Source organism: Condylura cristata, unplaced genomic scaffold (assembly GCF_000260355.1).
Source record: "Condylura cristata isolate star-nosed mole 26May11 unplaced genomic scaffold, ConCri1.0 scaffold00007, whole genome shotgun sequence".
Lineage (NCBI taxonomy): Eukaryota > Metazoa > Chordata > Mammalia > Eulipotyphla > Talpidae > Condylura > Condylura cristata.
The window spans coordinates 28,460,542-28,487,297 of record NW_004567108.1 but is presented as its reverse complement, the minus strand read 5'-3'; the positions used below and the strand labels follow the sequence as shown (position 1 = coordinate 28,487,297).

Here is a 26,756-nt window from a genome sequence, read left to right as displayed (position 1 = left end):
TCGATCTGCCTGTTCTGCTCCCCACTCTGTCTCTGGTGAAGCCTCTCACCATCCCTCTACCTCTATATGCATAAATAAATGTATCTTAAAAAAGTTACTTGACATAACTTTTAACATTTAAGGTAAGTTCACATAACCCTACTTAATAGTAGTGATGAGATTCTAGAATACAGATACTAAAATCCCCCCTCCCCCCAGAAATACTGAATCTTTTGTCCTTACTCATTTACTTCTTTTCTAAAACTTCAAATTAAAAGAAATTAAGGTGGTGGATCATCTTACTAGTCTCAAACATTACAAGCTCATCTCTGTCTTGGCATTATCAGGAAGAGGGTATACATTGGGAGAGTATAAGGTTATAAACCAATATGCAAAACTCCACGTAAATTACTTTTGAGAACAAGATCTGATCTTGTTCGTTGCCTGAGTCCAAAATCAAGGTTGAAAACATTACTGCTTCATTTTTATTGAAAATGGGTACTTGACTCCACAGAGATCATTTCCAATCCCTTCATTTATCTATTAGAAGAAAAATGACACCTTTAGCCAAATAAAAGGTATTAAATGACCAAAGTAAAATTCCTCAACCACCAAACTTGAACCAAATAATAACCAAATTACAAAAACGTATCCAGACTAAAGGGAAAAAACCTACAAAACCAGATGCAACTTAGTCAAGACATGAAGCATACCAGTCCTTGTATCACTAATAGTTTCATACAATCCTACACCAAAACACCTAAGATACTATAACCCCTGCAACTGCAAGTCTTATAAATTACTATATAAACCTTAAAACCAAGTGCTTGAGTCCCACATTAAAACAAAACCTCAGAACCCATATACATACAACATCCTGGTATGCAATACTATGATCTGGCTACACTGTGTGTTCAAGCTTCTATTAGTTTCCAACCTCTACTTAAATAAGAATAATACATATACAATCTCTTGAATGTAGAAGTAGTAAGTCTTGGATCATTACTGTTATCTGAACTACCATCCTCCCTTACATTTAACTAATAAAAAACTCAACCAAGGCTCTACATCCTTTGTGAAGTTGTGTACAAACTTTATGTGTCTTCAGAACAGACCATTCTTCTGAACTCACTGTACTTACTACTATAATTAATTTGATAACCTATTACATCATACAATATTTTGAACTTTAATGGTACATAAATGTAACGAAAGTATTCTCTAGATCTTTGCTGCTTGGTTGAATATTTACCTTTAAGTTTGTGAACAGGCCTAATTTTTTTTTTTTTAAAGATTTATTTATTTGTGCATACAGAACTGGGGTACAGGCCAGAGACTCAGGGGCAGTGAGAGACTTCACCAGAGACAGAGCGGGGAGCAGAACAGGCAGATCAACAAAGTACACTGCTGAGGGGAGCAGCGGGCGGGTCAGGAGAGGTCTGCCACGCCATGTGGTCTCCTCCGGGGCAGGCGGGAATCGAACTCATGTGGAAATGGCTTAAGCTTCTTAGTGCAGTGCTTTAACCCGCTGTGCCACCAGGGAGGGCCAGGCCTAATTTTTTAATCTGAAATAGCAATTTTTAAGAATCTAGGATAACTTCACACACTTATCAAGGCACTACTAAGTTTAAAGTTAGTTTGTACTTACACTGCTTTAAAAATCCAATTCTAGTATTAAGAAAATGCTTTCTACACCTAAATATGTGAAAATTACTCAAAGAAATTTTATCTTTTCTTTTCCTTTGAGAAGGAATGATCTGATATTCTGAGAAGAAATCTAAAAGGCAGTATCTTATAGACAGCTTTCTCAAACATTTTTATACAAAATTTATAACCATCTTAAATAGAGTACATTTCTACTCATAATTTTCATGTATACTAAAAAAGATTTACTACTGTGGAAAAAATATATTTTTTTATCACTATGCAAAAAAAACCATTTCAAACCAATAAACCTACTACTATTTTTCCATCAGAAAAGACAACCAAAGCATTCAAAATACAGTCACAATGCCTGCTATAAATAGCAATAAATACATTAATCCTTATAATCTACCAAGTGAAAATTCTTTTAAAAATAATGCTATTTTCTTAGATTTAAAAAAAACCCCTAAAATTCCTACAGATATAAGCAAAAACTAACATGAATATTTAAAATTCCATCCCACAAAGCGGTTATAGTCAGCCTCAATCTAGTCAGACTTTAGAAGGAAATAATAGCCAAAGATTGTTGAAAATGTGTAACATAAATTTTATTCAACAATAAAAGTAAACATATTAAATATATAAAAAAATCCATATTAAATAGTTTTTGAGATTAGAAAAAAAGTAAAGTACAATACTTAAATTTTTAGATTTAGATGGACTTAGCATTTCTCAGCTATAAGAAAGGGCATAATTTAAAATTAATACACAGAAATATGGTCTGTTCTGCCAAGAAAGTCCTTTACATAACTCTAAGTTTGGGACCTAAAAAATGAGTAATTTGACAGTGTTAATACCACAGATCTCCAAAATTTATCAAAAAACCAAATTTTGAGCTATTATGCTATATACAAATTTTCAAGCTAAAACAAATACACTGTGTCAGATTCACTAGTTTTGACTGTTTCTTCAGGATCTTATGTAGGTCACTTCAAGGGTTAGTGTTTCATTTTTCTAATAAATCTAAATTGTGTAGACAGTAACTTAGGATCTTTTAAGGAACTTGGAAAAGGTGACCATTTAGTTTTGCCTTAATTGTCTATTTCCTACAGCATGAAATGAGTATTTAACATAGAAAACCTTAGAATTTATTTCAACTTCAACCATTCACAACTTTTGCCTTGTATAAAATTAGCATGTCTGGCAACCAAGGCAAATAAAATTTTAAAACACAGCTTTAAAAAAATATACAATAGAGTTTGTACATTAAACCGGTCACATTGTAAAATACAAGCACTGTGAAAATGTGACTAATGATCCAATCCTTTAGCCAAATATAATAGGACTACTGAGAAGCTTTATCATTCTTTGTAGAACAGCTTTATTCTCACTCAAATTCATGCAAATGACTCACTATTACCCTGTGATAGTTTATTTGTTAAAGAAAGGTTCTTTAAATAAAAATCCATGAGTATTTTAATTTTTAAGTTCACTTCCATCAGTGAATCTCTAAATTTTTTACAAACCCCATTTTACATTTTACCTTTCTTTTATTAATAATAGGCATTTATGTTTCATATTATAAAACCAGTAGAACCAGCAGAAGTTTTGCGAACAACTCTTATTATTCCATGGCCATCACCCAGGAAAGACAGTTAGTAGAACTGCTACACTCTCCCTTCTAAGGCTTTCTTTACTTTCTCTTCACCACCTCACATAACTTGGCTTAAACAGAATTTAAATACTCAAACTTGGTCAAAATAGGCGGTCAGAGTTATAATTGGTAAAGAAATTAGCTAAGAATAAGTTTGGATTTAAGAGTAAAACCAGGGGCAGGTATGATAGCTGAGATGAATGCAGATCTGGTAATGAGACGGTTGTTTTAGGTTCAAGATTTTAGTGTCATACCTTTAAAAAAGTCTTTCTCATGCTTTCAACACTTTCAAGATTTTGTAGAAATTATAACTGCTGTCCTACATAATAATGCCAAATATAATTGATGGGGTAAAAAAAAATGGTCCAGATATAAAACAATTTTCTTCCTGACTTTTTAAAGAACCAACTGTTTAAGTTTTATGTGTCTAATTTCAGTGGCACTCTAACAAAGGACACTTCTCATCAGTAACAACTGCAGACAATTTCTGAATCAATGATATATGTGTGATTCTACAATTAAGTAGAGCTATTGTCCTATGTAATCAATGAAGACATGTGTTTGACTATTAAGTAGACACACACAATAAGAAAATAAAGAGAAGCCACGCAGAGTTCACTGCATCTATACTTGTTCACAGAGTGTGAAAGACATACCAAGGTATGTTATAACTAAGATAAAAGACAGGCTATAAACATACTCTTCCTTGGTGGCAATCTGGATATTGGGTATTCAGCACTTGTCAGCATGCCATAGAAGGTATAGGCCAAGTTTGAAGGAAAATCACATACCCAAGCATACTTACATTGCTTTCTCACTTCCCCCTTTGTGGAAAGCTACATTTGGCAGAAAATATCTTGGATTCTAAACCTTTCAGCTTGTTCTGTCTTCTGTGGGATGGGGAAACAGCCAGCTACTAGACTCCCGCAGGGCTGCTATTGTTAGGTGTCTTTCACAAGTGCATTAGTTAAAACTAAACAGACAGTTCAGTGTTGACTACTGTATGGGATATTTGCTCTCACATTACTGGACATTACTGAGTGAAATAAAAAGATGGAATTTATTCACATCAACAGTAACGTGAGTAGTTACTAAGAAGTACCTTTTTCTAATTGCTGCTAACATGGTATTAACGATTGTATTACATTAAATAAAATTAGCTATCAAGAACATGTGTATATAAATACTACAAATATATATATATTTTTAAAAGATTTAAAATATATATATATATAAGGTTTTTTATTCATATGGAACTGGGACACAGGCCAGAGATGTGGAGGGTGAGAGGATTCACCAGAGACAGAGTGGGGAGCAGAACAGGCAGATAGACGAAGTACACCGCTGAGAGGAGCAGCGGGCAGGCCAGAAGAGGTCTGTGGTGCCATGTGGTCACCTCCGTGGCAGGCGGGGATCAAACTCATGTGGAAGTGGCTTAAGCTTCTTAGTGCTGTGCTTTAACCCACTGCGCCACCAAGGAGGGCCACTACAAATATATTTTAATGTATCTATAAACATTAAAGAAATGATGTAAAGAACATTCCATAATAAACTGTATTTTAGAAAACATAAGAATTCAAAGCATGAAAAAAGTATTACCTATAATCTAATTATCAAGTTAAATATTTTTAGTGTGTTTCATACGACTTGATAACCAAGGATAATTTTTTATTCTGACTGAATGGCATTCTCATACTTAATACTATATAGAATCAAATAGTAACATTTTAAATGCTCAAACTTTATCTGCTTTTAAAATTACTACAATACTACTACTATATGGGAATGTTTCTCAACTAAAATACATGGTCAGTATTTCTATCTGGTACAATACATACTTTGAGAAAATGTTGTCTCTATAAATCTATATAAATCCAAGAGTCAACAGAGCAACAATACAGTGGTGCTAAATGTAAAATAAACATACACTTAACATGGTATCCATTTATACCATATTTATAGTTGTAAAAGTTAGTTCAACAGTCTCTGGCTAAATATAAAACACACAACATTCATATAATGTGCCTATATGACAAATTTCACTAAGTAAACCACATAGGAGGGAAAGTAAAAACAATAAATAATAGAAAAAGAAAAGACACTAGGGGGGAAAAAAGCCATCAACAAAATTTAAACAGTGTATATAGACAAGCAATAACTGACTTCGGCTTTGTATTTTTCTTCTATGTTAAATCTACAAAGAGAAGAAGCCAGTAAGAAGACAGATGGCTCATTCATAAAATGTCTGGACAAGTCAGGAATTGTAGACAGCAGGTATCTCTCCTGACAGGCAGGGTTGCAGAATGGATAAAAACTGGATGACTGGTTGAATGTCTTTATTAGTTTTATTCGACTCACAAGATCTTCTGTCTTGCCCAAACATTAGGTATGATCATCCCTGAACTCTGATGGAACCCAGAATTACTATCTAAAGATGTTAAACCAGAGAAGACTGGGTTTAGAAGATCAAGTGAAATAATGACAAGCTGAAGTCAGGGAAAAGGGGAAAGATACAGGCATATGTGTAAACTAATGGTTAATACCTAATGCTGATTTTCTGAGTACTTAGTTTCTACAACATTGGCTATCAAACACACTGGCTATCAAACGTATACCTCAAACTTCTATTTCTCAGGAGAAATGATAATCACATAACTTCAGATATTGATATTTAAAAGTTCCCCAAGGGGCCCTCCCTGGTGGCGCAGCGGGTTAAAGCACTGCACTGAGAAGCTAAAGCCACTTCCGCATGAGTTCGATTCCCGCCTGCCCCGGAGGTGACCACATGGCGTGGCAGACCTCTCCTGACCCGCCCGCTGCTCCCTTCAGCAGTGTACTTCATCGATCTGCCTGTTCTGCTCCCCACTGTCTCTGGTGAATCCTCTCACCGCCCCTGAGCCTCTGGCCTGTACCCCAGTTCTGTATGTACAAATAAATAAATCTTAAAAAAAAAAAAAAAAGTTCCCCAAGGATACTACCAGGCCCCTCCTCCATCATCCACAAAAAGGGCTGCCAATCAACCAGCTCCAGTCACTTGCAAATAACTTCGAATTTTTTAATGTCTCATTAAGTATAAATACTTAAAGATGGCAAGACAGGGCCCTCCCTGGTGGCACAGCAGGTTAAAGCACAGCACTAAGAAGTTAAAGCCACTTCAGCATACGTTGGGTCTCCCCCCCACCCCTGAAGTGATTCACATGGCGAGGCAGACCTCTCCTCACCCGCCCATTGCTCTCCCCAGCAGTGTACTTGTCAATCAGCCTGTTCTGCTCCCCACTATCTCTGGTGAATGCTCTCACTACCCCTTCACCTCTGGCCTGTACCCCAGTTCTGTATGCATAAATAATTAAATCTTAAAAAAACAAAAAACAAAACAAGGCAGGGAACTGGCATCTTTCCTTGTAGTTTACTTTTTAACCTATTGACCTTTCTTTCAACTTTTTTCAAATTAAATCAAGAAGATTTTAACATTAAAACTCTCTAATCAACTAAAATTGTTTTAAAATCAGAAACAAGATCTAGTAGTGTTAGCTACAACAGAAAAACAAATTTATAATGATGTTTCAAAGGATACATTGCGAAAGACAAAACAAGCAGGCACCAGACTAAGCTGATATTCATTTCCTGTGTGGGCTTCATGAAATTGTAGTAGACTTCAGTTACTAGATACACAACTGTAGCAGCCACTGTGAAATCCACCAGCCACTGGTATTCTGGAAAGTAATGTAATGCTGAAAAATAAGATTAAAAAAAAAAAAAAAAAAAAAACAACTCTTACCTAAGTTTTCACAAATGGCTTAGAAAGATTTTTCAGTAATTAATTAATTAACAATAGCTTAAAAACGCAGGCTGAAAATTCTGGCACCCCCAAATTAAATTTTAATACTCTGTAAATTAAACAATTAAAACAAACCTGAAATGATTGCCAAAGCTAAATTATTGTTAAAATTACTGCAAAATGAACCAGTATTTTCATACAGCTGATTAGTTATCTTTTATAGATAGCTTAATCAATACTGGTTTTTTTTTTTTAACAATCTAAAGAAGCTATGACAGCTTAACTTTAAGAATATAACTTGGTATAGAATAGTATACTACTTTTATATTAATTCTGTAAAGAAGGTTAAACTTTGTTAGTTATTAACTATACTAATGAGAGTGGTGATTTTAGAAGTTATCGCAGATTAAAATGATAAATGTACTTTTTACTTCCTCTTCTACTTCTGCAAGTAAAGCTGATGAAGCATCTGTCAATTGTCCCTAAAACCATATCCCTTCAATAAACTATTCCAAAACAAATGAAAACAAGCTATCCCATCCTTAAGAGTTTCCATGAAAATTGTTAACATTCTCTGAAAGTAAATGTGATTCCATTTCCCCTCATCACAGATATTTTGGCTTACATCTGCCAGTGTAGTCCAGCATACCACTCATTTTGTAGAAGGCCTCTTAAGATGTGGAAATAAGCCATGTACATACCCTTCCACTCCTTTGGGCTCATTGGCACATAATAAAATAATCTACACTGCTTTGGAAAATTTTAGTTTTAAATGTAATACTTGAGGACACTGTTAAAATTAGACGTTTATAGACAGCATTTAAAAAATACATTCAAATTAAAATTTATCTAAAATATCAAAACACACTAAACAAACTTACCATGAGGTAATAGTATAAAGTGCAACTTCCTTTTTCACTGAATAAATTCTTACGTGTTTCAAGTTAGTTTAATACTCTTAATTTACTTCAAGGTTTTTGTTGTGATGAACAATTTCTTAACATTAACCTGAAAGATTTATCCTCAAGTACTTGCAGAAGTGATATTTTCTACCCACCCCCTTATCCTTGGAAATCACCCAGTTGATTCTTTTAAGTAACTTTCTGGGAAGACAAACAAATTTTCTTTATCTGAAGGTTTTCAATTTTTATTAACAACTGAAATAAGCATTCTAATTCTTAATGCCTGTCCAAACATACAGGTTTCATACAAGAAACTAGCAGCAAACAGTCAAGTGATTTTCCAATGTTCTTATGTTCCTTAAGAGGGTCTTTTAGATAGGTGGTACAAATTGAGATAAAATTTCAAGTGTTACTGGGATATCAACAACACATTCAACAATAGTAAAAGTTCTACAAAGTCTGGGCTACAAATTTAACCTCGGTATCCCATTGCCTGTTACGTATTTAATATATATATATATATATATATATATATATATACATATATATATATATAATATATATATATGCCTTTCAATACAATACTGGAGTCAAAAGATAAGCACTATAATTAAGCTCCTAAAAACCTAAAGATCAGGCAGACAGCATTACACATACACACACACACACACACACCAACCCACAAATGCACCAAGTGCATTCACCACTGATTAAATAAAGCACATCCATTATGATGACTAGCTGAAAAGCTCTTGCTATTATGTAAGCAGTAAACTAATACCACAACAATAATTCTCAAAATTGTACAACAAAATAATGAAAGCCACATTACCTTAATCTTATTTTTTAAGTTCCTTCTAAGAGCCTAATTTTCACAAACTGGCCCTATAACACTAGCTATAACCTTAGCCAACTCATGTAACTCCTCTAGCTAACAGATTAACTAAAAATTGATAAATTATATATTGATATTTCACAAAACCTGAAGATGAGTTAATAGAGGGAAAGTATTTATGATACTCAATTTTAAGCTATTATTAAAATTAATGGGATGATAATTAGTCAACAGATAATAATCGTAAGTAAAAATGACAAAAATCTGTACTACAAATCAGGGTAGGAATATGTGCATGCTCTTTATACATGTCTTGTCAACATTTTATACAAATACATATTAAGAGGATTAGTTAAAACAAGTATGAAAATCAAGAATCAAATTGCTTTGAAACCTTTTAAATTGTGCACAAAAAATAATTTAACAGAAAAGAGTTTGACATATCCAGACTTTAACTGTATTAAATACAACTGATTTATGTTGCTCCTCAGTGACATCTGTGGGTTCTAGAATGCCTTCTCCCTTTATGTACATACAGTCTTTGTGGGTGCAGAGTCAACTTTCAAAACTGAAGTCAATTTGTATCACAAAATAATTCTGTAAGAGATGCTAGGTAAATGTATTAAGATTTGTCTGGGGTAGAGAAAAACACAACAAGAGTTGAATTATGTGATGATACTTAAAAAAACACTGCCAAAATTACCTTTTAAAAACACATTATTTAAATTCCTCATTTATTACGTTAAAGAGCAATTTTCAAACCTGAAGAAAAATCAGAACCACTTGGAGTTTTTCTAAAAATACATATTCCCAGAAGCCATTCAAGAATTACCACCTCTCTAAGACTAGGTATAGAAAATCATTTTTAAAAGAGCTGCTCAAGCAATGCTGATATATAGCTAGACTTGAAACTCAGTATTCTTTATCACATTAGATATCTTTTCTATGATTCAACTAATTTCATTTTAAATTTAAAATAATTACATTTATTATACAATTATGAATACTGCGATACAGGGAAAAAACTAAAACTTATTCAAAGATATCCAATGCGGAAGCATGCACCCTAAATAGTTTTAGGTAACTGATCCAGTTGATTATTCCAAAACACTTTCTGCTAAATATGAGCATAAATTGGAATTATTATAAATACAGATAATTAAATATCAATAAGCAAATGCATTTCTGCAAGGCATAGAGAACAAAAATTTGGAATTTGAAATAATGAAAACTATAACCTCAACATCAACTAGCTATTAAATAAGCTTGTGTGTGTCAGTTTCATCTGAAAATGGGAAAAATAATTTCCTACAAGTTAGGTCAACAGAAAAGATTTTCACTTCAAGTGATGTCATTTTGAACTTCCAAGTTCTTAAGGCAGATTTCATACTCTGAATAACAGACTTAGTGATTAGAAATACAAACCAAAAAATTTAGCCACAGCAGATAAAATGAAAGTACTTTCTCCAGCATAATATAAAGCTGAGATTTATAGAACACTTTACCAAGATTTTCCTTACCTAAAGTATCCACTTCTGTAACTGACTTTGTTTCTAGATGGAGATCAATATCCTTTGGAATGGTTAGTGGCTTACTTTCAATGTGACCATTATATTTCCTATAAAAATCAGACAAGTGATACAAAAAAACAAGTTAACTACACCGTTATCCAAGGGATTGTTAACAGACTGGTAACAAGTGAAATTTGAAATTTCGCAGTGAGAAAGCAAGCAGAGTTTCTACTATTTCATCAAAAAGGAGGAAGGGTACTCAAAAACAGTTTTTCAAAAGGGGAAGCTACAAATATAGATATAAATTATGTGCATAGAGATTACAAAGGAAAGAATTGCTAAATGAATGACAGGAAAATATTTGTTCACTTAGCATTCACCCCACTTCTCTTAACCACTCTTCTACAGATTTAAAGATAACCTTAACACCTCTTTCTTTAAGCACCAGAGCAAAAACAAATGAAGACAAGATGTATTACTCTTTGAAGAAATCTTAATAGATTTATGGGCATGAGAAATTAAGAAATGTGAAAGACTCATTTGAAGTTACTTTTACTACGAATTCACAGATGAGAGAAATCACAGAGATAAATCCTTCAGGTGCACATATATCATTCCCAAACTTATTTTTTAAGACAATCAAAACAGAAAGCAATAAACAAAGACCAAGAAAAAATTTTACATTCATATTCTTGAACAAACAGGGGCAACCTCAGTAAAAATACATGTAAAATGTAAGTGAATCAAAATATAATTATTACTACTAGGAATGAGAATGTCTTTACTTCATCTTTTTGCAAATATAAATTATTATAAAAATAAAACTGCTAACTACTTGGCATAATAAGAATTCAAATTTGTGTTAAAATAAACACCATACAAAACTTTTACAAATGCTGAATATGGTAGCTATGAATAGGTAGAAATGGAGTGGTAACAAATACACAAAACTAAAAACTAAGCTGTATTAAAAATCTTGACTTCTAATAGTTATTTGAACGTCGACAACTCATTTAATACTTCTCACCAATAACTTCCTCATTAGTAAAATATAAAACAAATTTATAGGTAATATTGAGGGTTGCTGTGTAGATTAATTAAACTACGTGTAAAAGTGCTTTGAAAACCATGTCTTAGGCAGGAATATTTTCTTTAAAGAACACAGATAACTTTGGGACACAGACAAGGAGGATTTAAACTTAACATTCCAACAAGCTTTAACATAAATTGTTAGTAAGTGAAATTTCATGTGAAATAATCATTAATATTTAAAGAATTTTTAGTACCTACAAATGCACTAGCCCAGGTTTATATAAATTTTATGATATATATATATATTGATATAGTTCACAACAATCTGTTGTCACCATTTTATAATGTATTTAAGTTATTGTTTCAGGTTCTAAAAAGTTCTCCCCACCTGAGGAAGCCAAGGTCCACCACTCAAAAAGGCAAATTATCCAACCCTTGAGAATTCAATTAAAATAGTAACAAGTTGTCATTTTAATTTTATATTCTTTACGTTTAAAAGGAAGTAGAATAGAGTTACTGAGCAAATCACATGTTCACTATCTTATTTGCTGTATCATATGCTGTACAAAAACGTTATTTTCTACTCAGGAGGGTAAAATTAATATGTAGCAGAATTTACCTTTATAGAGATCGTATTTGTTGTGTTTAAAGAACAATACAATGAAATACCACACAGAAGATAGCAGAAAAAAAATTTTAAGTTGGAGAGGTCCTTTAAAATTACTGTTTCTTTTTTCCATATATAAGACTGTTATAGGTTCATTTAAGTGAGATGTATTAACAAGTGTTTTGTTCATAAACTTTGACATGATATTCAGCAGCAGAAAAGGAGCTAAGAAATTATACTGTTCATCCCTTCATTTCAAAAAGTGGGTTAATGTACCCACTTTTGAAGGGTAGCAAAACTTGGAAAAGAACTGAAGCCAACAACCTCTATAAGTTGTATGTAAAAAATGGCTACTGCCAGTCAACTCCACCCTCCATTTTTAATATGATTACACTGTTTTTATAATTTAAACACAAAGAATAAAATTAACAATTCTTAATAAGAATCATTCTCCTGTGTTCATATGTTGATTACTAGATATTACATTTTTTAAAGGACAATTCAGTAATATTTCCAATCACAGGTTTTGATCTCAAATTTATCAACTACTTATAGCAGGATCAATAAATGTCCCTGTAAAGTAAAAAAAAAAAATTCTATAGAAACAGATATTTACATATAGATAATTATGTCAAATATTTAGTACTTTATAAGCTCAACAATATAACTTACCTATCTTTCTTGCTTTTCCCTTTATGTTGCTTCCCTGCAAGAATCCTCAGTTCTTCCTCTGTAGGATGTTGATACCATCTCAAACTAAGGGGAAAAAACATAGTCCTTTTGAGTAAAGCAACTAAAATCATCACCAGAATTACTCACTTATTCTACAATTTTAAAGATACTGAAAATGTGGAAATATCTACTCTGAAATATGCTACTGTTTAAAAATTAAAAAGATTAGACTCAAATCCAGGAAACACTTACCAAGCACTTACTAGATGCCAGATTCTGCAATGCTGTCTGTAAGATATTTGTTTTAACTGGCAACTTATTAATATATTTTAAGATTAAATAATTTACTATTAAAAGTAAATAGAATGAATTTTACAGTCAAGTCAGCAGGAACATATTAGAATTCCTCACCTAGCCTTCAGTTTATAGAGAGAATTGAGAGCTGTTTTAAAGAGCCTTTTGAATGCCTTCAAAACTGTAAGTACTCTGCTTTGCTTTCCTATCTTGCCCTCCTTTAATTTAACTTGGAAAATTCTCAGTTTATGGGCATGACAATTAGAGTAAATCATTGTATTTCCAAAAATTATTGTATTTCCAAAACAGTACACGTACCTATATTTAACCTTCTTAATTTAGGGTTCCAAAAATAACAATCAGCCACCTAAATTTGATAGTCTGGTCTTATCTCAATACACCCAATCCACTTGCTGACATTAATTGCTCTTTAATTCTTAAAATCTAAACACTGTTTCCCTCCATTCAACAACCTTAGTTCAGCATATCTTTTTCCATAGTTCTATCACAAAACCCTCGAAATGGCCTCCTATGCATCCTGATCCTACCTTTACTTGTTTCTCCATAATGGAAATCTTACAAGGAAAATACCTATTTAGATCCTACTCGGGGGCCCTTCCTGGTGGCACAGCGGGTTAAAGCACAGCACTAAGAAGCTTAAGTCACTTCCATATGAGTTCAATCCCCACCTGCCCCAAGGAGATCCACATGGTGAGTCAGACCTCTCCTGACCCGCCCACTGCTCCCCTCAGCAGTGTACTTCGTCAATCTGCCTGTTCTGCTCCCCACTCTGTCTCTGGTGAATCCTCTCACCCTCCGCATCTCTGGCCTGTACCCCACTTCTGTATGAATGAATAAATTAAAAAAAAATCCCTCTCATTTAAAGTAAAGCAATGAGTAAGACAGTCTATTAACAAGCTCCTGTTCGTATTCAAAAGGAAAAAGACCTATATTGCCAAATCTTACATTTTTCAATTATAAAAGTCTAGATTTTTAAGCCAAAATAGCTGTTTTAAGAAAACTAAAAATCGTTAACAACTGATTTGCTCTCATTAAGAACAATGCAAAAACTCACAATTTGAGTAATGACTGTAACTGATGATATTAAAGAATTAAAGTCTCATAATTTGCAAAAAAACTCAAATTTTTTACAGATATGCACTGAAATATTTATGTATGCAATAATAAAATCTGCTACAAAATAAGCTGGAGGAGGAAAGATGAAGGGAACATAGTGAAACAAATTTGGTCACCAACATTGTGATGAATACACAGAAGCTCATTATACTCAATATATACTGATTATATCATTCTGCCTATTCTTTGTATAGGTATGACAATTTCTATTAAAGTAGTAGCACACATTAAAAGGCCCAAATGTTTAATGGTTGTGATCTACTGTTTCCACAGCCATTCATGACCTGACCATAGTGTATTTCCTCTAGACTTATCTAAATTGCCCACCTCCTACCCACTTATAAATGTTTTTATTCCCTCCCACCCCACTCTTTAATGACTATGGATTGGAGAGTTCAAGGTAGGCACACTATTCCAAATAAGAGAACTTAGAAATTTAGAGGCATTTTTAGGTCCAGTGCAGTTACTGGCTCCTTATTTGAACATTAAACATGATAGTTCAGTTACACTAAATGTCATTTTATTCCACAAACTCAGTTTTTGTTCTCTCAACTATCACTCCTGTGCCTAATTTACTTTTCACTATTTATAAGATAGTCTTCCTTGGTCTTTGCCTAGCTCCTAAAACAGAGTTTCAAAAGCACTTGGGTCTTTCTGAGTGATAAGCAGCAGCTATATGCTAATGAGATAACTAAAGGTATCTTCAGGAAGCTGGCTGCCAGAAGTCACCCATGTGACTTAGAGTCAGGACTTTTAGATACCCAACCTCCAAGGAGGTTACATGGCTAAGACACTAAAATCTCATGTGGTCAGTGATTTAAATCATACCTATGTAATGAAATTCCATAAAATTTTTAGCTACTAAAAGTCATAGGTAATTCCTGGTAGGTCAACACATGGGTGTACCTGGAGAGTGACAAGCCCTGACAATCCAATTAGAAGATATGGAAACTGAGTTCCTTCACAAGCTTTTCCCAATGTACATCCTTTATAATAAAACTATAATTGTAGATATAATATTATACTGAACTATAGACATCTAGTTTACTATAAAACCTAATGAGGTCATGGAAACACTCAATGTGTAGCTTGTAACCAGCTGGTCAGAAGTCTGGATGATCTGGGTATCTGAAGAACTTGAAGCTAGCAACTGAAGCAGGATAGTCTTAGGGGTGATTTTATCTTCAACATTAGAGTCTAAGCTAACTCCAGATAGCTGGTATAAGATCAGACGACTTAAAACAGAACACCTGCCTAACTGAAAGTTCTTAAAGAGTGAAGATTTTTTGACTCAATTTGCTACACATAATTTAAAACTGGTACAACTTACTGGCAAATAGTAAGTACTCAAAAATGAACAACAAACCAAAATGAATTCAGCTTTCCTTTTGTTTTAATAATATGTCCCAACCTAAATTATAATGAGTGTGGGTGAGGACAGACTACCAAAAATTTTGAACCAAGTCTAGAATTTTAACTTACAGTCAATGCGTGTTATTCGCGGTAGTAGTTAAGTTCTATAAAGTCTCCGCGAACACTGAACCATTGTTCCTAGGGGAGATACAGGGTTAGGTTCCTGAGAGCCTTTGGTCACAGTATTTTCATCAATAATAATACACAACTTTGATTTATGTGGATTTTTGTTTAAAGACAACTTATTTAATACACACTGTTAATGCATTAACATTAAATTCATGGCCAACAGCATTGTAACTTATGCCTGAACAAAGCTTACCTAATTTCTATAATTTTCAGTAGAGTATTTCCTGAGTTCTGTGAATCATTACAGTAAATTTTTTTCTCTTTGGTACATCATAGCCTTTTTGCACTTAGGAACACTCGAGAGCACTTCAGGACTATGCTTGAAGATTATTTTAAATGGCAAAATCATCAAAATAAGCAAACAATGTAAAAACATGGCACTAAATAAACCACAAAAAGGACACTTATATGCAATATGAAAGTCAAAACAAGAAGGTATCAACTGAACATGAGTATCAGGCCAGTCAAATTTTTTGCCACTCTTTATATGTCTATAGACAGCCTTGAACGTATCACAAGTATAGATTTTAGGATTACAAATTTCAGCAAGCAAGCAAATCACAAATATAGAATCCATAAGTGATGAATGAGTACATATCATTTAGAAGAACACTTAAGCAATAACTCACTTATAAAAACTAAGATTAGTTGTTTAGCTTTGACAAGCAATAATCCATGAAAGAACTCTTTACAGGAAAATGCTTTACATTTAGAGACCTATAATTATGAAATGTTTTAAGACCCTTGAGACTCCTTTCTAGGATCAATTTTCTTTTTAAAATATGCTCAAGTTTGTTTGATCTTATTTAGTGAATCATTTTTCTAAAATGGATTATGTTTATTACAGTCCTTACTGGAAAACTCAGCTCATCTTCATTAGTAACAATTACTGTTCAAAGCCAGAAACTAAGGATGCTGGATACTTTTAGGGCCACTTATTTTCTAGTCTGTTACTCATCTATCTATCCATTCATTCATTCATTAACACTTGTGGAGGATACTGGGGATAAGTACTCTGCTAGGCAAAGGAATAGCAATCTCCTGCTTTTTTTTTATCTTAATTACTCTATTTGGGGAATAACATAGTCCAAAAAAGGACAGAAAAGCCATAAGTTACCATATCACAAAACAAGTACCAAATGGTAAGAAGGAGAGCCAAAGTATTAGATGAGGAAAGTACCAAGTGGTAAGAATGAGTGTGAAGTATTAGATAAAGAAATCTCTCTAAAAAGGCATTTACCAAGCAACCTTAAGGATGAGAACAATGAAAGAAGATTCAAGGCAAAGACAGCTGGTTTCAGAAACACAAAGGCACAAAAGAACAGACTACTACCGTAACCAATAGGCCAAAGAGGCAGTAATACAACATGCAAGAATAACATGAGGGAGGTTGAAGCAACAGAAGGGAAACAAAACATGCAATGTCCATGGTCATAATGTAGAGTTTAGATTTTATGCTAAAATAATGCTCTCAAAAGTAAAGGAGAGAAATTTAATTTCACTTCACTGATAGATCTCTTGCTGCCCTGCAAATTAGAGGGAGGCAAGAATTGCAAGGAGAATAGACTGAAGTATGTTACCTGTATTTCTGATTTGTGGGAGATAGTGCATTTTTGGAGGAAATAATACATGGTAGAAGAGTAACAGTTAATAAGAAAATGAGAAAACAGAGTTTAAGGAGACAATAAATGTTAACAATTCTGGCTGTAAAGGAAATAGGAACAGACTCCAAAGTAAGATATCAATATGGAAGGGAGGCTTGGCTGAGAATCTTTTATATTCAGCAAGTGTAACTACTTTTTTAAAAAAAGATTTATTTATGCATACAGAACTGGGGTATAGGCCAGAGGTGTAGGGGGTGAGATGATTCACCAGAGACAGAGTGGGGAGCAGAACAGGCAGACTGACGAAGTACACTGCTGAAGGGAGCAGCGGGCAAGACAGAAAAGTTCTGCTGCGTCATGTGGGTCACCTCCAGGGCGGATCCAAGTGTAACTACTTTTAATGGAAGCTCTTTAAGAAAAAAAAGTGTATTAAACTGAAATAATCTAACAGAAATCAAGCAATTAATCAGAGACAATAGTCAAAAAAACAAAGTGTGGTAAAGGTCAGAGGGAATGCAACTACAAAGCATACTGAATTGGGTGCTAACAGACAGGGCATATTTCCAAAAGCAAAAATTAAAATGCATAAACATTTACAAAAGAAAAGGGACTGCACATGTAGCTAAAGTTGAGGGTTTGGTGGTATGAGGATGAGAAGAGATGAGCTGTAGTTTTAAAAACATACGGTTAAGAATGACAACATTTGAAAAAAGTAGGCTGAGAAAGGGTACATGTAAGTGCTGGGCAATATAGAGGGGTTATCTAAGGTCTGAGATCATGAATTCAAAGTAAAACCTAGAAGTACAGTGGCACAACAGTCAGTGCTTTGTACACAGTATCATTCCATACATTTGGCTCCCATTCACTATACTTTAAGTTCTCATCTCAATTTTTAGTCTTTTTCTTTGCTATTAGTTTGCATGTCTACCTCAGCAAAATGACTTGCAATCTGCTTGCAACAGCTGCACAATGCCCTTCTACTATGAGTTTGAAAGACAGATATAAACATTTATTAGCTTTAGAAATCTATGTAGCAGTTAATTATAATGGTCACAAAAATACAATTAGAGAAAAGCGTGTTATGTTAAGTAAAAGGAACACAGGTAAAATTGTACATACAGTATAATTACAAACACTAAGGGAAAATATAAAAGATTAGATGGAAGAAATACAACAAAACTTATACAATTATTATCTTGGTGGATGGGAATGCAAATTCATTACCCCTTATTTTTCCTTTTCATCAATTTACTATTTTTTCCTACATCACAGGTACATATTGTGTTTGTAATAGAAAAAATAAAGTAAATTTGGAATAATAGGATGTTACTTAAAAACTGAACTTCTTCCGTGTAAGTCAAATACATTAATTTCAGAGTATTTCATGACATTTACCTGAACTATTCAGTGGTTCTCACTTATGTTCACATTCTCAGCAGTGTCTCAAATAACAAAGCCAACCTGATGTTATATGTCACTAAATTACTGAAGTAATTCTTTCAATGATTTTCTTCTATAAATCTCTTACATAAAATATAGTACAGCCTTTTTACTGTTCAACAGCAATGAAAACAAAAAGCATCTGAAAATATGCTATGTATTGATTTACTCTTTAAAAATATTACGCAGCAATGCCATTTGAAGCAAACCTACTTTAAAAATATCCAGAAGTAAAAATTTCAGAAAATAAAAATCTAACTATACAAAAGCTTAGTACAGAGAGCAAACTAAAACATTTTAATACATAGTCAAGCAAAACTCAACACACACAAGTAAGGGGAAAAAAAACTTCTGGGGAAACAAAATCATGTAATACCTATAAAAACTTTCAGTATATGAGGCTACACACACACACACACACAGTCTCATTATCCATTGTTACTGTACATATATAGTCCTTTGTTGCGTATTGGTAATTTAAACAGAGTATGTACGTTCTGGTGCTGGCAGTTAAGACAGCTAAGGCAAGGAGAGCAAGGGCTCAGGCATTCCATCAGCGCAGTAGCTGAGGGTTTAAACCTTTCCCTTAGATCATAAGTCCCACCTACTGTGCATCTGAATAGTAGGCTTCTTTCACCAAAGGGAACTTGCATTCTTAGATCAGGCAACATGCAAAAGAGAACAGGCAACAAGAGTCAGAACAATTGAGGATGAAGGTGTTATTACACCCTCTTTAGCCAATATAAGATGAAACAAATCAGAATAAATCCAACCATAACATTTTCGATGAGGGACATAGGAAGGGAAGTTGCAGACCAAAGAGAAGAGCCTAGGGAGATAAAGGGGTAGAGATTTTAGCTAAACAATCAGGAAAATGGGAAGCAGGTCAGCAAGGAAGCTATTATATAAAGACAAAGCAAAATCCTACTCGTCATGCAAAACCCACTATTCAAATGTACGAAGAACATAGCCTATCACTTACCTCTCCATGAAAAGAGGGGCCAAGCAAACTTCAAAACAAAAAGGAACTTTAATTACAATAGAAAGTAGAGAATACTTTAGCTAGAAATCAGTGGTGTGCTGGACATGATAAAGAACTAACATCTTCATGCAACTTGAGAAACTGTTGGAACAAGTATTTCTTGTATTATAGAAGAGCAGTTCACACTAAAGGTAAACAGAAACCAGTTTCCCATGACTTTACTCCCCTTGGGGAGGGAGGGAAGAATACATCATAGCACTAAATTTTTCACACTGAGTTTTTCAATTTCAGTAATAAATGCTTACAGGTTAAGGGCAGAAGAGCTCTTGATACTAAGTTCTTGTTACAGCAGGAATTCTATCAACAAAATCTGATGTCATATAAAAAAAGATTATATTTTCTAAAAAAAATATTTCTAGAAAAACTGGGAGACTACAAAGTTTTTGTCATTTAATATGGTATATATTTAATCTCAAATGGTAAGGCTAGAGATATAATTTGAGCAATAAGTTTCTTAAACTAGTGTTTTAGTTGGCATGTTTTTTATATTAAAATCAATACTGCTATGCCTTTTGATTTAAATTAAATGATGACTGTAGTCACAGAGAAGACAAAAATAGTAAGTGAAGAAAAACCACATACTACCTATAACCTGAAAAGTATCTTTTAAAAGATTCAGTACAACTAGAAGAAAAAGATAGAAAAAAAAATTACTACACAAATTGCTAACTGAAGTCACAGTTTGTAGAAAAGTTTTTACTTGTCTCCGCCACTCAGTTCCAGGATAAGGTCTAGAGTAGATGAACAGTTATAAATTTAGTACTAGAATGTGAAGTAGACTTTGAAGAGACCTGAATCTATTCCATTTCTTAGTATACAAATGCAAATAAAGTTGTTTCATTCTTAAAAAGAGAAATTCTTTAAAAACACCTATATTAAATTCACCATTTGTAAGTAAAATGAAAACTACAACTTCAAACCTCCCTTATACTTTGGCAGAACTAATTACAAGGTCTCAGACTATGTCACATAGGCAGAAATAAGGGTTTTTGTTTTTTTTTTTTAAAGATTTATTTATTTGTGCATACAGAACTGGGATGCAGGCCAGAGGCTCAGGGGCAGTGAGAGGCTTCACCAGAGACAGAATGGGGAACACAACAGGCAGATCAAGGAAGTACATTGCTGAGGGGAGCAGTGGGCGGTCAGGAGAGGTCTGCCACGCCATGTGGTCACCTCCCAGGCAGGCGGGAATCGAACTCATGAGGAAGCGGCTTTAGATTCTCAGTGCTGTGCTTTAAACTGCTGCGCCACCAGGGAGGGCCAGAAATAAGGTATTTACTTCTAAGCATGGGCCACAGAATCACTTGAAAGATTTGCAGTTCAATTCTTCACCTGCTAACTGGCACAGCATCTAACAGAGTGCTCCAAGATAGCAGGAGAAACAGAGGAGGCACAAGAAAAGAAGCAGCCTAGAATATCTTCAAGCCTAGAAGTCTTGAAGGATAGCTGAATACCTGAATTACCATTTTGTGAAAGATTAACCAGGACTGCTGCCTAATTCTTCTCTGATGCCTCAGTTTGATCCAGATTTCTGAATGAGAATCCTTAATGAAGTTCCCTGAGCTTTATGAGATCCTGATATATGCCAATGCATCTCCTCCCCTACTTAGCTCAGGCTATATACATCCAAATGAGGTAACAGTGACACAAATTTTGTCACTATGAAGCTTTACAACATTGTAAATGCAACTAACAGAATGAAAGCAAGGTAGAGACCATGCAGATTTTTAACAAAATTAGACATGTACACTACTAGTGACAGCATATAAATTATTAAATAAAAGCTTAAAAATGCTATCCAATATTTTAATATTAAAAATTAGGTTGCGAGTTAATAAGCAAAAATCGCTATTTCTTCTACAAACTGACTTCAGGAAAATGGCAAGTTTACTAATTAAGTCAAAATAATAGAATTAGGTACCACTTTACACCCTCCATGCCAAAGGAGACAAAGGTAGATGACAGGTCTAGACAAAGGTTTATTTTATATGACACAGAAAGAAACCATAACTTAATAGAAATACATGTACATTTACAAGTTGAGGGTATACTACTAGTGAAATAAACATGAAGACAATACATGCAAAAACTAAAGTTTTTCCCACTATATTCACAACTAACCTATTGTGTATTTACACATTTATTCACTAAAGCAGTTCTTAGAAGTAGTTTTATTCAAGGCCCACTATACTCCCAACCTATTCTAAATTAGTCACAATTTAAGAAGTTTGTGTGGACCTCTCAAATTCCAGTAAGCATTTTATAGATAATAAAAATTGTCCTAGATTTTTTTCTTTCTCTAATTCAGCATTATCATATAGTTTAAAGTGCAAATTATCATTTCTGGTAAGTAGTTTTTACAGGAGCAACTTAAGGAAAATTTCCTCTTTCTGAATATAAAAACTGTATAATTTCATATCATAAAAAGTTGGTAGAACAGCAACTATCCCTAAAGGGTAAATCAGTGATCCTATACTACAAAGTCAGGCAATAATATTCAGCAATTTGGCTTACATGACCTAAAAACTTCAGCATTAAAATAAAAGGCAGATGATATTAAAAACACAAAATAAAATAGGGGGGAAAAGCTAACTAGACCAGAGAAGTAAGATTACTAGAACCTGCTTGTATCTTCGGAATCTGAGTTGACACTAGAGATAGCATTTATTAATACTAAAGTTAATTTCCTAACAAAAGCAAGTTAATATCATATGTTAAAAAAACCTGTCAACTTTATCTTACTTTTAAAGAGTGAGCTCCCCCTGGAATTATGTAAAACTTAATGACACATATTCGCACAATTTAATTCTTTAAAACATTATTCCATTATTAATAAAGAAAAGCTGATTTTCAATCTTTAAAAGATTCAGTACAATTATAGGAAAAAGGTAAAAAAATTAAGAAGCTGATTTTCAATTTTCTTCAGCTTTTACTAATGAATATAAGATTTACAGAAACAAATGGAAAGCAGATTATGTAAAAACATGTAAAACTGCCCTACAGCTAAAATGAGAAAAGACTGTCAAGACATTTAAAGTCCAAAAGAGATATGGAAGTCTCACTAGTACATCATTACAAATAGAGTTTAAACGTGCAATTCTTGGCAGAAAATAAGCTACTTTAGTGTGTTTTACCTATTTATTAACTAGATTCACTTATTTAGAATTAATGACAATTCACCAAGCTGATCTTTTACCCTTTCACGATCAATGAGAAAAGGTTTTGCTAAATTAAAAACAATAAACAATATTGGACAGAATATAAGCCTACATAGTTAAAAAACAGCCCAAGCATTTGAATACTATAGAATAGTATTTTTCTGCATTTAAAATTGATGTATACAAAGTTAAAGCAGGGCCTCCGGATTAAATGTTATCATCACTGAGACCTGAATTCTATCCTCCAATCCAGGAGGGAGCTAACCCATATATGGCACAAAAAACCTCTCCTGTCTTACCCACTGCTCCCCTTAGTAATGTTTTCAGTAAATCTTCCTCTTGTGTTCCCCACTATGTCTCTGGTGAATATACTCACCACCACATACCTCTAGCCTACACCCCAAGTTCTTCAACACACATAAAAGTCCTTTACCTTTACTAAATAAATAAAAAGTATAAGACATAGAGAAGAATATGAAATATTAAAAATAGAAAAGAAATTCTTTAAAGGAATCTATAAGTTTTCATTACAAGAAGAAAACTTTTATTTTTTTCTTCAACTTTCTTTTCTTTAAACTATACCTATGTAAGAAGAATGTTAGTTGAAGTTAATGCTGCAATCAATCATAATACATGAAAGAGAGTCCAAACCATGATGTTACATATGCCTTAAACATATGCAGTGATCTATAGCATTTATAGCTCAATAAAACTAGTAGGGAGAAAATTGAAATTTTGCAGATAGCATGGTCTTGGATAAAGACTTGTCCTGCAGTGTATGAAATCATTAGGAGGATGAAAAGCTATTGTTTTCTAACTTCAAAAGGTCTACACACACCAAAAAAAGGATACATTAAATCAAGCAACAGAATCTGATTATTTATTGGAGATGAATATTAGAGTGAAATCATACTGACCATACCAAATATATTTATCTTTCACGTTACACAGGATTTTGGCGTGCATTTCTATGTGCAGTTTCCTGCTTTGGCCTCATTATAACTCTTACACTTAACTTTAATTACTTTACTGTATACATTTCTGCAAGTCAACCATGCTCCTTTGTGGAAGGAGTGACTTATAGTGCAGTAACCCTACAAAATAACTTCCCCCATTCTGTACTAGAGTTTAAAATTCTTTGCAGTAGAACAAAGAAACCCTAATGCTCATCATAAACTCTCAATTGTCATTAACAACAGTATATATGCACTGAGTCATTTCTCAAACAATTTATAGTCTCATCCCCTTGCTGATGAAAACTTTTAAAAGATGATTAGGAAAATTACATGGTATTTTCAGCAGTCATGGACAGAATGGGACAGGGAAGTGAAGGAAATGAATTCTTGAACATGACCTCATTATTTCTGTGCTAAATATAAACTATTAATATCTCAAGAAAAATAAGAAATCTAGATTTTTCTAGTAACTTTCCTTTGTCATGTTTTTAGAAGATAGGAGTTAGTGCTTAATTTCTAGGAAGTTATTCTGACAAACTAAATATATTTAAAAGTGCCAGTCATAATCAGCCTACCTCACCTTACCTGCCATTACAGAGTAGCCATCGAGCAAGAGAATAGTGAGGTATAATCTTCTGCATGACACTGGCCATCACCATGGTAACGACCAGCTGTATCCCTATCACACCCTGTGCAAAAACAAAACAAAACAAAACAAAATAAAAACCAAGTTTAGCAATGAATAAATTTAGATTTCAGGACAATGCTGGAAATAGTCTCCACACATTTTGAAGGTTACACTTTAAAAAAGATAATTTTACTAGTTACATTATTCTGGCAGTTAGGTGTCCAAGACCATGTTTAAACTTAAAATATTGATCTCGTGGACCCTCCCTGGTGGCGCAGCGGGTTAAAACACAACACTAAGAAGCTAAAGCCACTTCCGCATGAGTTCGATTCCCGCCTGCCCTGGAGGTGACCACATGGCATGGCAGACCTCTCCTGATCTGCCCACTGCTCCCCTCAGCAGTGTACTTTGTCGATCTGCCTGTTCTGCTCCCCACTATGTCTCTGGTGAAGCCTCTCACTGCCCCTGAGCCTCTGGCCTGTACCCCAGTTCTGTATAAACAAATAAATTAAAAAAAAAATTGATCTCATGTCATAATCCCCTACAAGTTACCAAAGGGTGATATCCAAGTGAAAAATTTGGCACACACATTCAAAATCCATTCTCATGAAATATTCCTATTATGTAACGGTATCAAAATGAATTGAAAAGTAGTGATCTTTTTCACCCTGCTCTAAACGTAATCTTTTTTACATATTTAAAACACTAATTTGCCAAGTTATAAAAGCAGTACGTGTACTTTCTAATTCTAAGGTGGTAGCGACTGATTAAAGAGCATTAATTATATTAAATGTAATAGCAAAAAACTGTCCTGAAGTCACCAGAAAAGTAAATTTAACTCATGTCATCCTCACAAATTTACAGCCACTGGATCTGTTAAAAAAAAAAAATCATAAAAATCCCTGTTTGCTATGTTCAATCCCTTTCCTCCTGTTCTTTGGGATAGCTAATTCAAATCTTCTCCTATTTCTGCATACTTTGAACCTCCCCACCCCAATGTCTAACTCTCCAACTTAGTAGAGGACTCTGTTTCATAGGAAACAACCATCACCACCACCCTCACAGTTAACCTGTGAATGTACCAGTCTTCTGCATTATCTAAGAAAAGAGTATCTTCTATATACAGCAAGCCCGTCTCCGAGCTTCGTATCCACGTGCTCTTTAATTTTTCAAAAACCACAACCACTGAATAACTAGCTCTCATTCTTTAACTTCTCTTCTCTATTTAAATCCTTATCAGCACAGCAACATCTATAACTCCTCTGTCATCTTTCTAAAATATAACACTTTCCTTTCATTCTATAGCCCTTCCCTTCTTCATATTTACAGTCGTTTTTAAAAAATGTGTTCCCACAATTTCTGTTTTTTCATATTCTCATGCAGTCCTCATATGACTTCTGCTTTAGCCCACTCCATTCAAACGCCTACTACTATCATGTTCACTTTTTCTTGCCAAGTTCTCTCTCTTTGTCTTAAATCTCAGCAGCTATCCCATTAAAGTCTACCACATTTCTTGTTCTACTGGCTCCTTGATGACCAAATCATATACTTTTGCTGGCTCCTCCTCTAGCCAACTCCAACAAAAAGGCTGATTTCTACATAAAAACCAATATACCAAATAAGTAAACTAAAAACTCCAAAAATGCTTATGAAGTGGCAGTAAAGCACAATGGTTTAAGAGCTAGGACCCTGTTTCAAACTCCCAGAGATATAATCCAAAGTCACAGTAGTATGAACATTCTGTATCTTTGTCTCCTCTTCCATAAAAATGAAGCTAATAACTCAACCTACCTAATCAAGTTCTGATTAAGAACTGTTTCTGGGAGGGTGTAAAGTAAACGGTACCTTCATGGGAATGTAGACTAGTCCACCATCTCTAGAAAACCGTATGGAGGTTTCTCACAAGACTATATATATATACATATATATATACATGGTGCCCCAGCAATTCTACCCCTAGCAATCTACCTGATGAATAAAAAAAATACTGATTTGAAGGGTAATGTGCACACCTATGTTTATTGCAGCACTACATACAATAGCCAAGCTATCTATGGATGCAACCTAAGCACCCAAAAACAAATGAATAGGTGAGTAGATTGATGGAATATTACTCAGTGATCAAAATGTGACAACATGGATGGAGTTGGATAGGATTATGCTAAGTGAAAAAAGTTAAGACAAAACACAAATACCAATGGTGTTGCTTATATCTGGGATAGAGAAAAACAAAGTTAAAACTTAAAAAACTATGCTTTCAATCCAATAGAAGAATGAACAAGAACAGCTCAAAACAAGGAATAATAATACAGAAGGACCAAAATGGCAAATGTAGGTGCCA

The 26,756-nt window shown here is 33.8% G+C and overlaps 1 protein-coding gene across 5 annotated transcripts in view; it reads right to left on the bottom strand.

The window, feature by feature from the left end:
* The window catches only part of TMEM161B (transmembrane protein 161B), a 66,033-nt gene that overhangs the window by 16,649 nt on the left and 22,628 nt on the right, over nucleotides 1–26,756 (bottom strand). For 2 of the 5 annotated variants that reach the window (XM_004678151.2, XM_012721694.1), the window contains exons 2-5: nucleotides 24,373–24,476; nucleotides 12,615–12,698; nucleotides 10,313–10,410; nucleotides 6,852–7,008 (exon numbers count right to left, since the gene is read on the bottom strand). In XM_004678151.2, the coding sequence (XP_004678208.2) occupies nucleotides 6,852–7,008; nucleotides 10,313–10,410; nucleotides 12,615–12,698; nucleotides 24,373–24,476 (443 nt within the window). Of the gene's footprint in view, nucleotides 1–6,851; nucleotides 7,009–10,312; nucleotides 10,411–12,614; nucleotides 12,699–19,613; nucleotides 19,642–24,372; nucleotides 24,477–26,756 lie in introns of those variants that run through there. The other 3 variants (XM_012721693.1, XM_012721692.1, XM_012721695.1) reach the window with 3 other exon arrangements.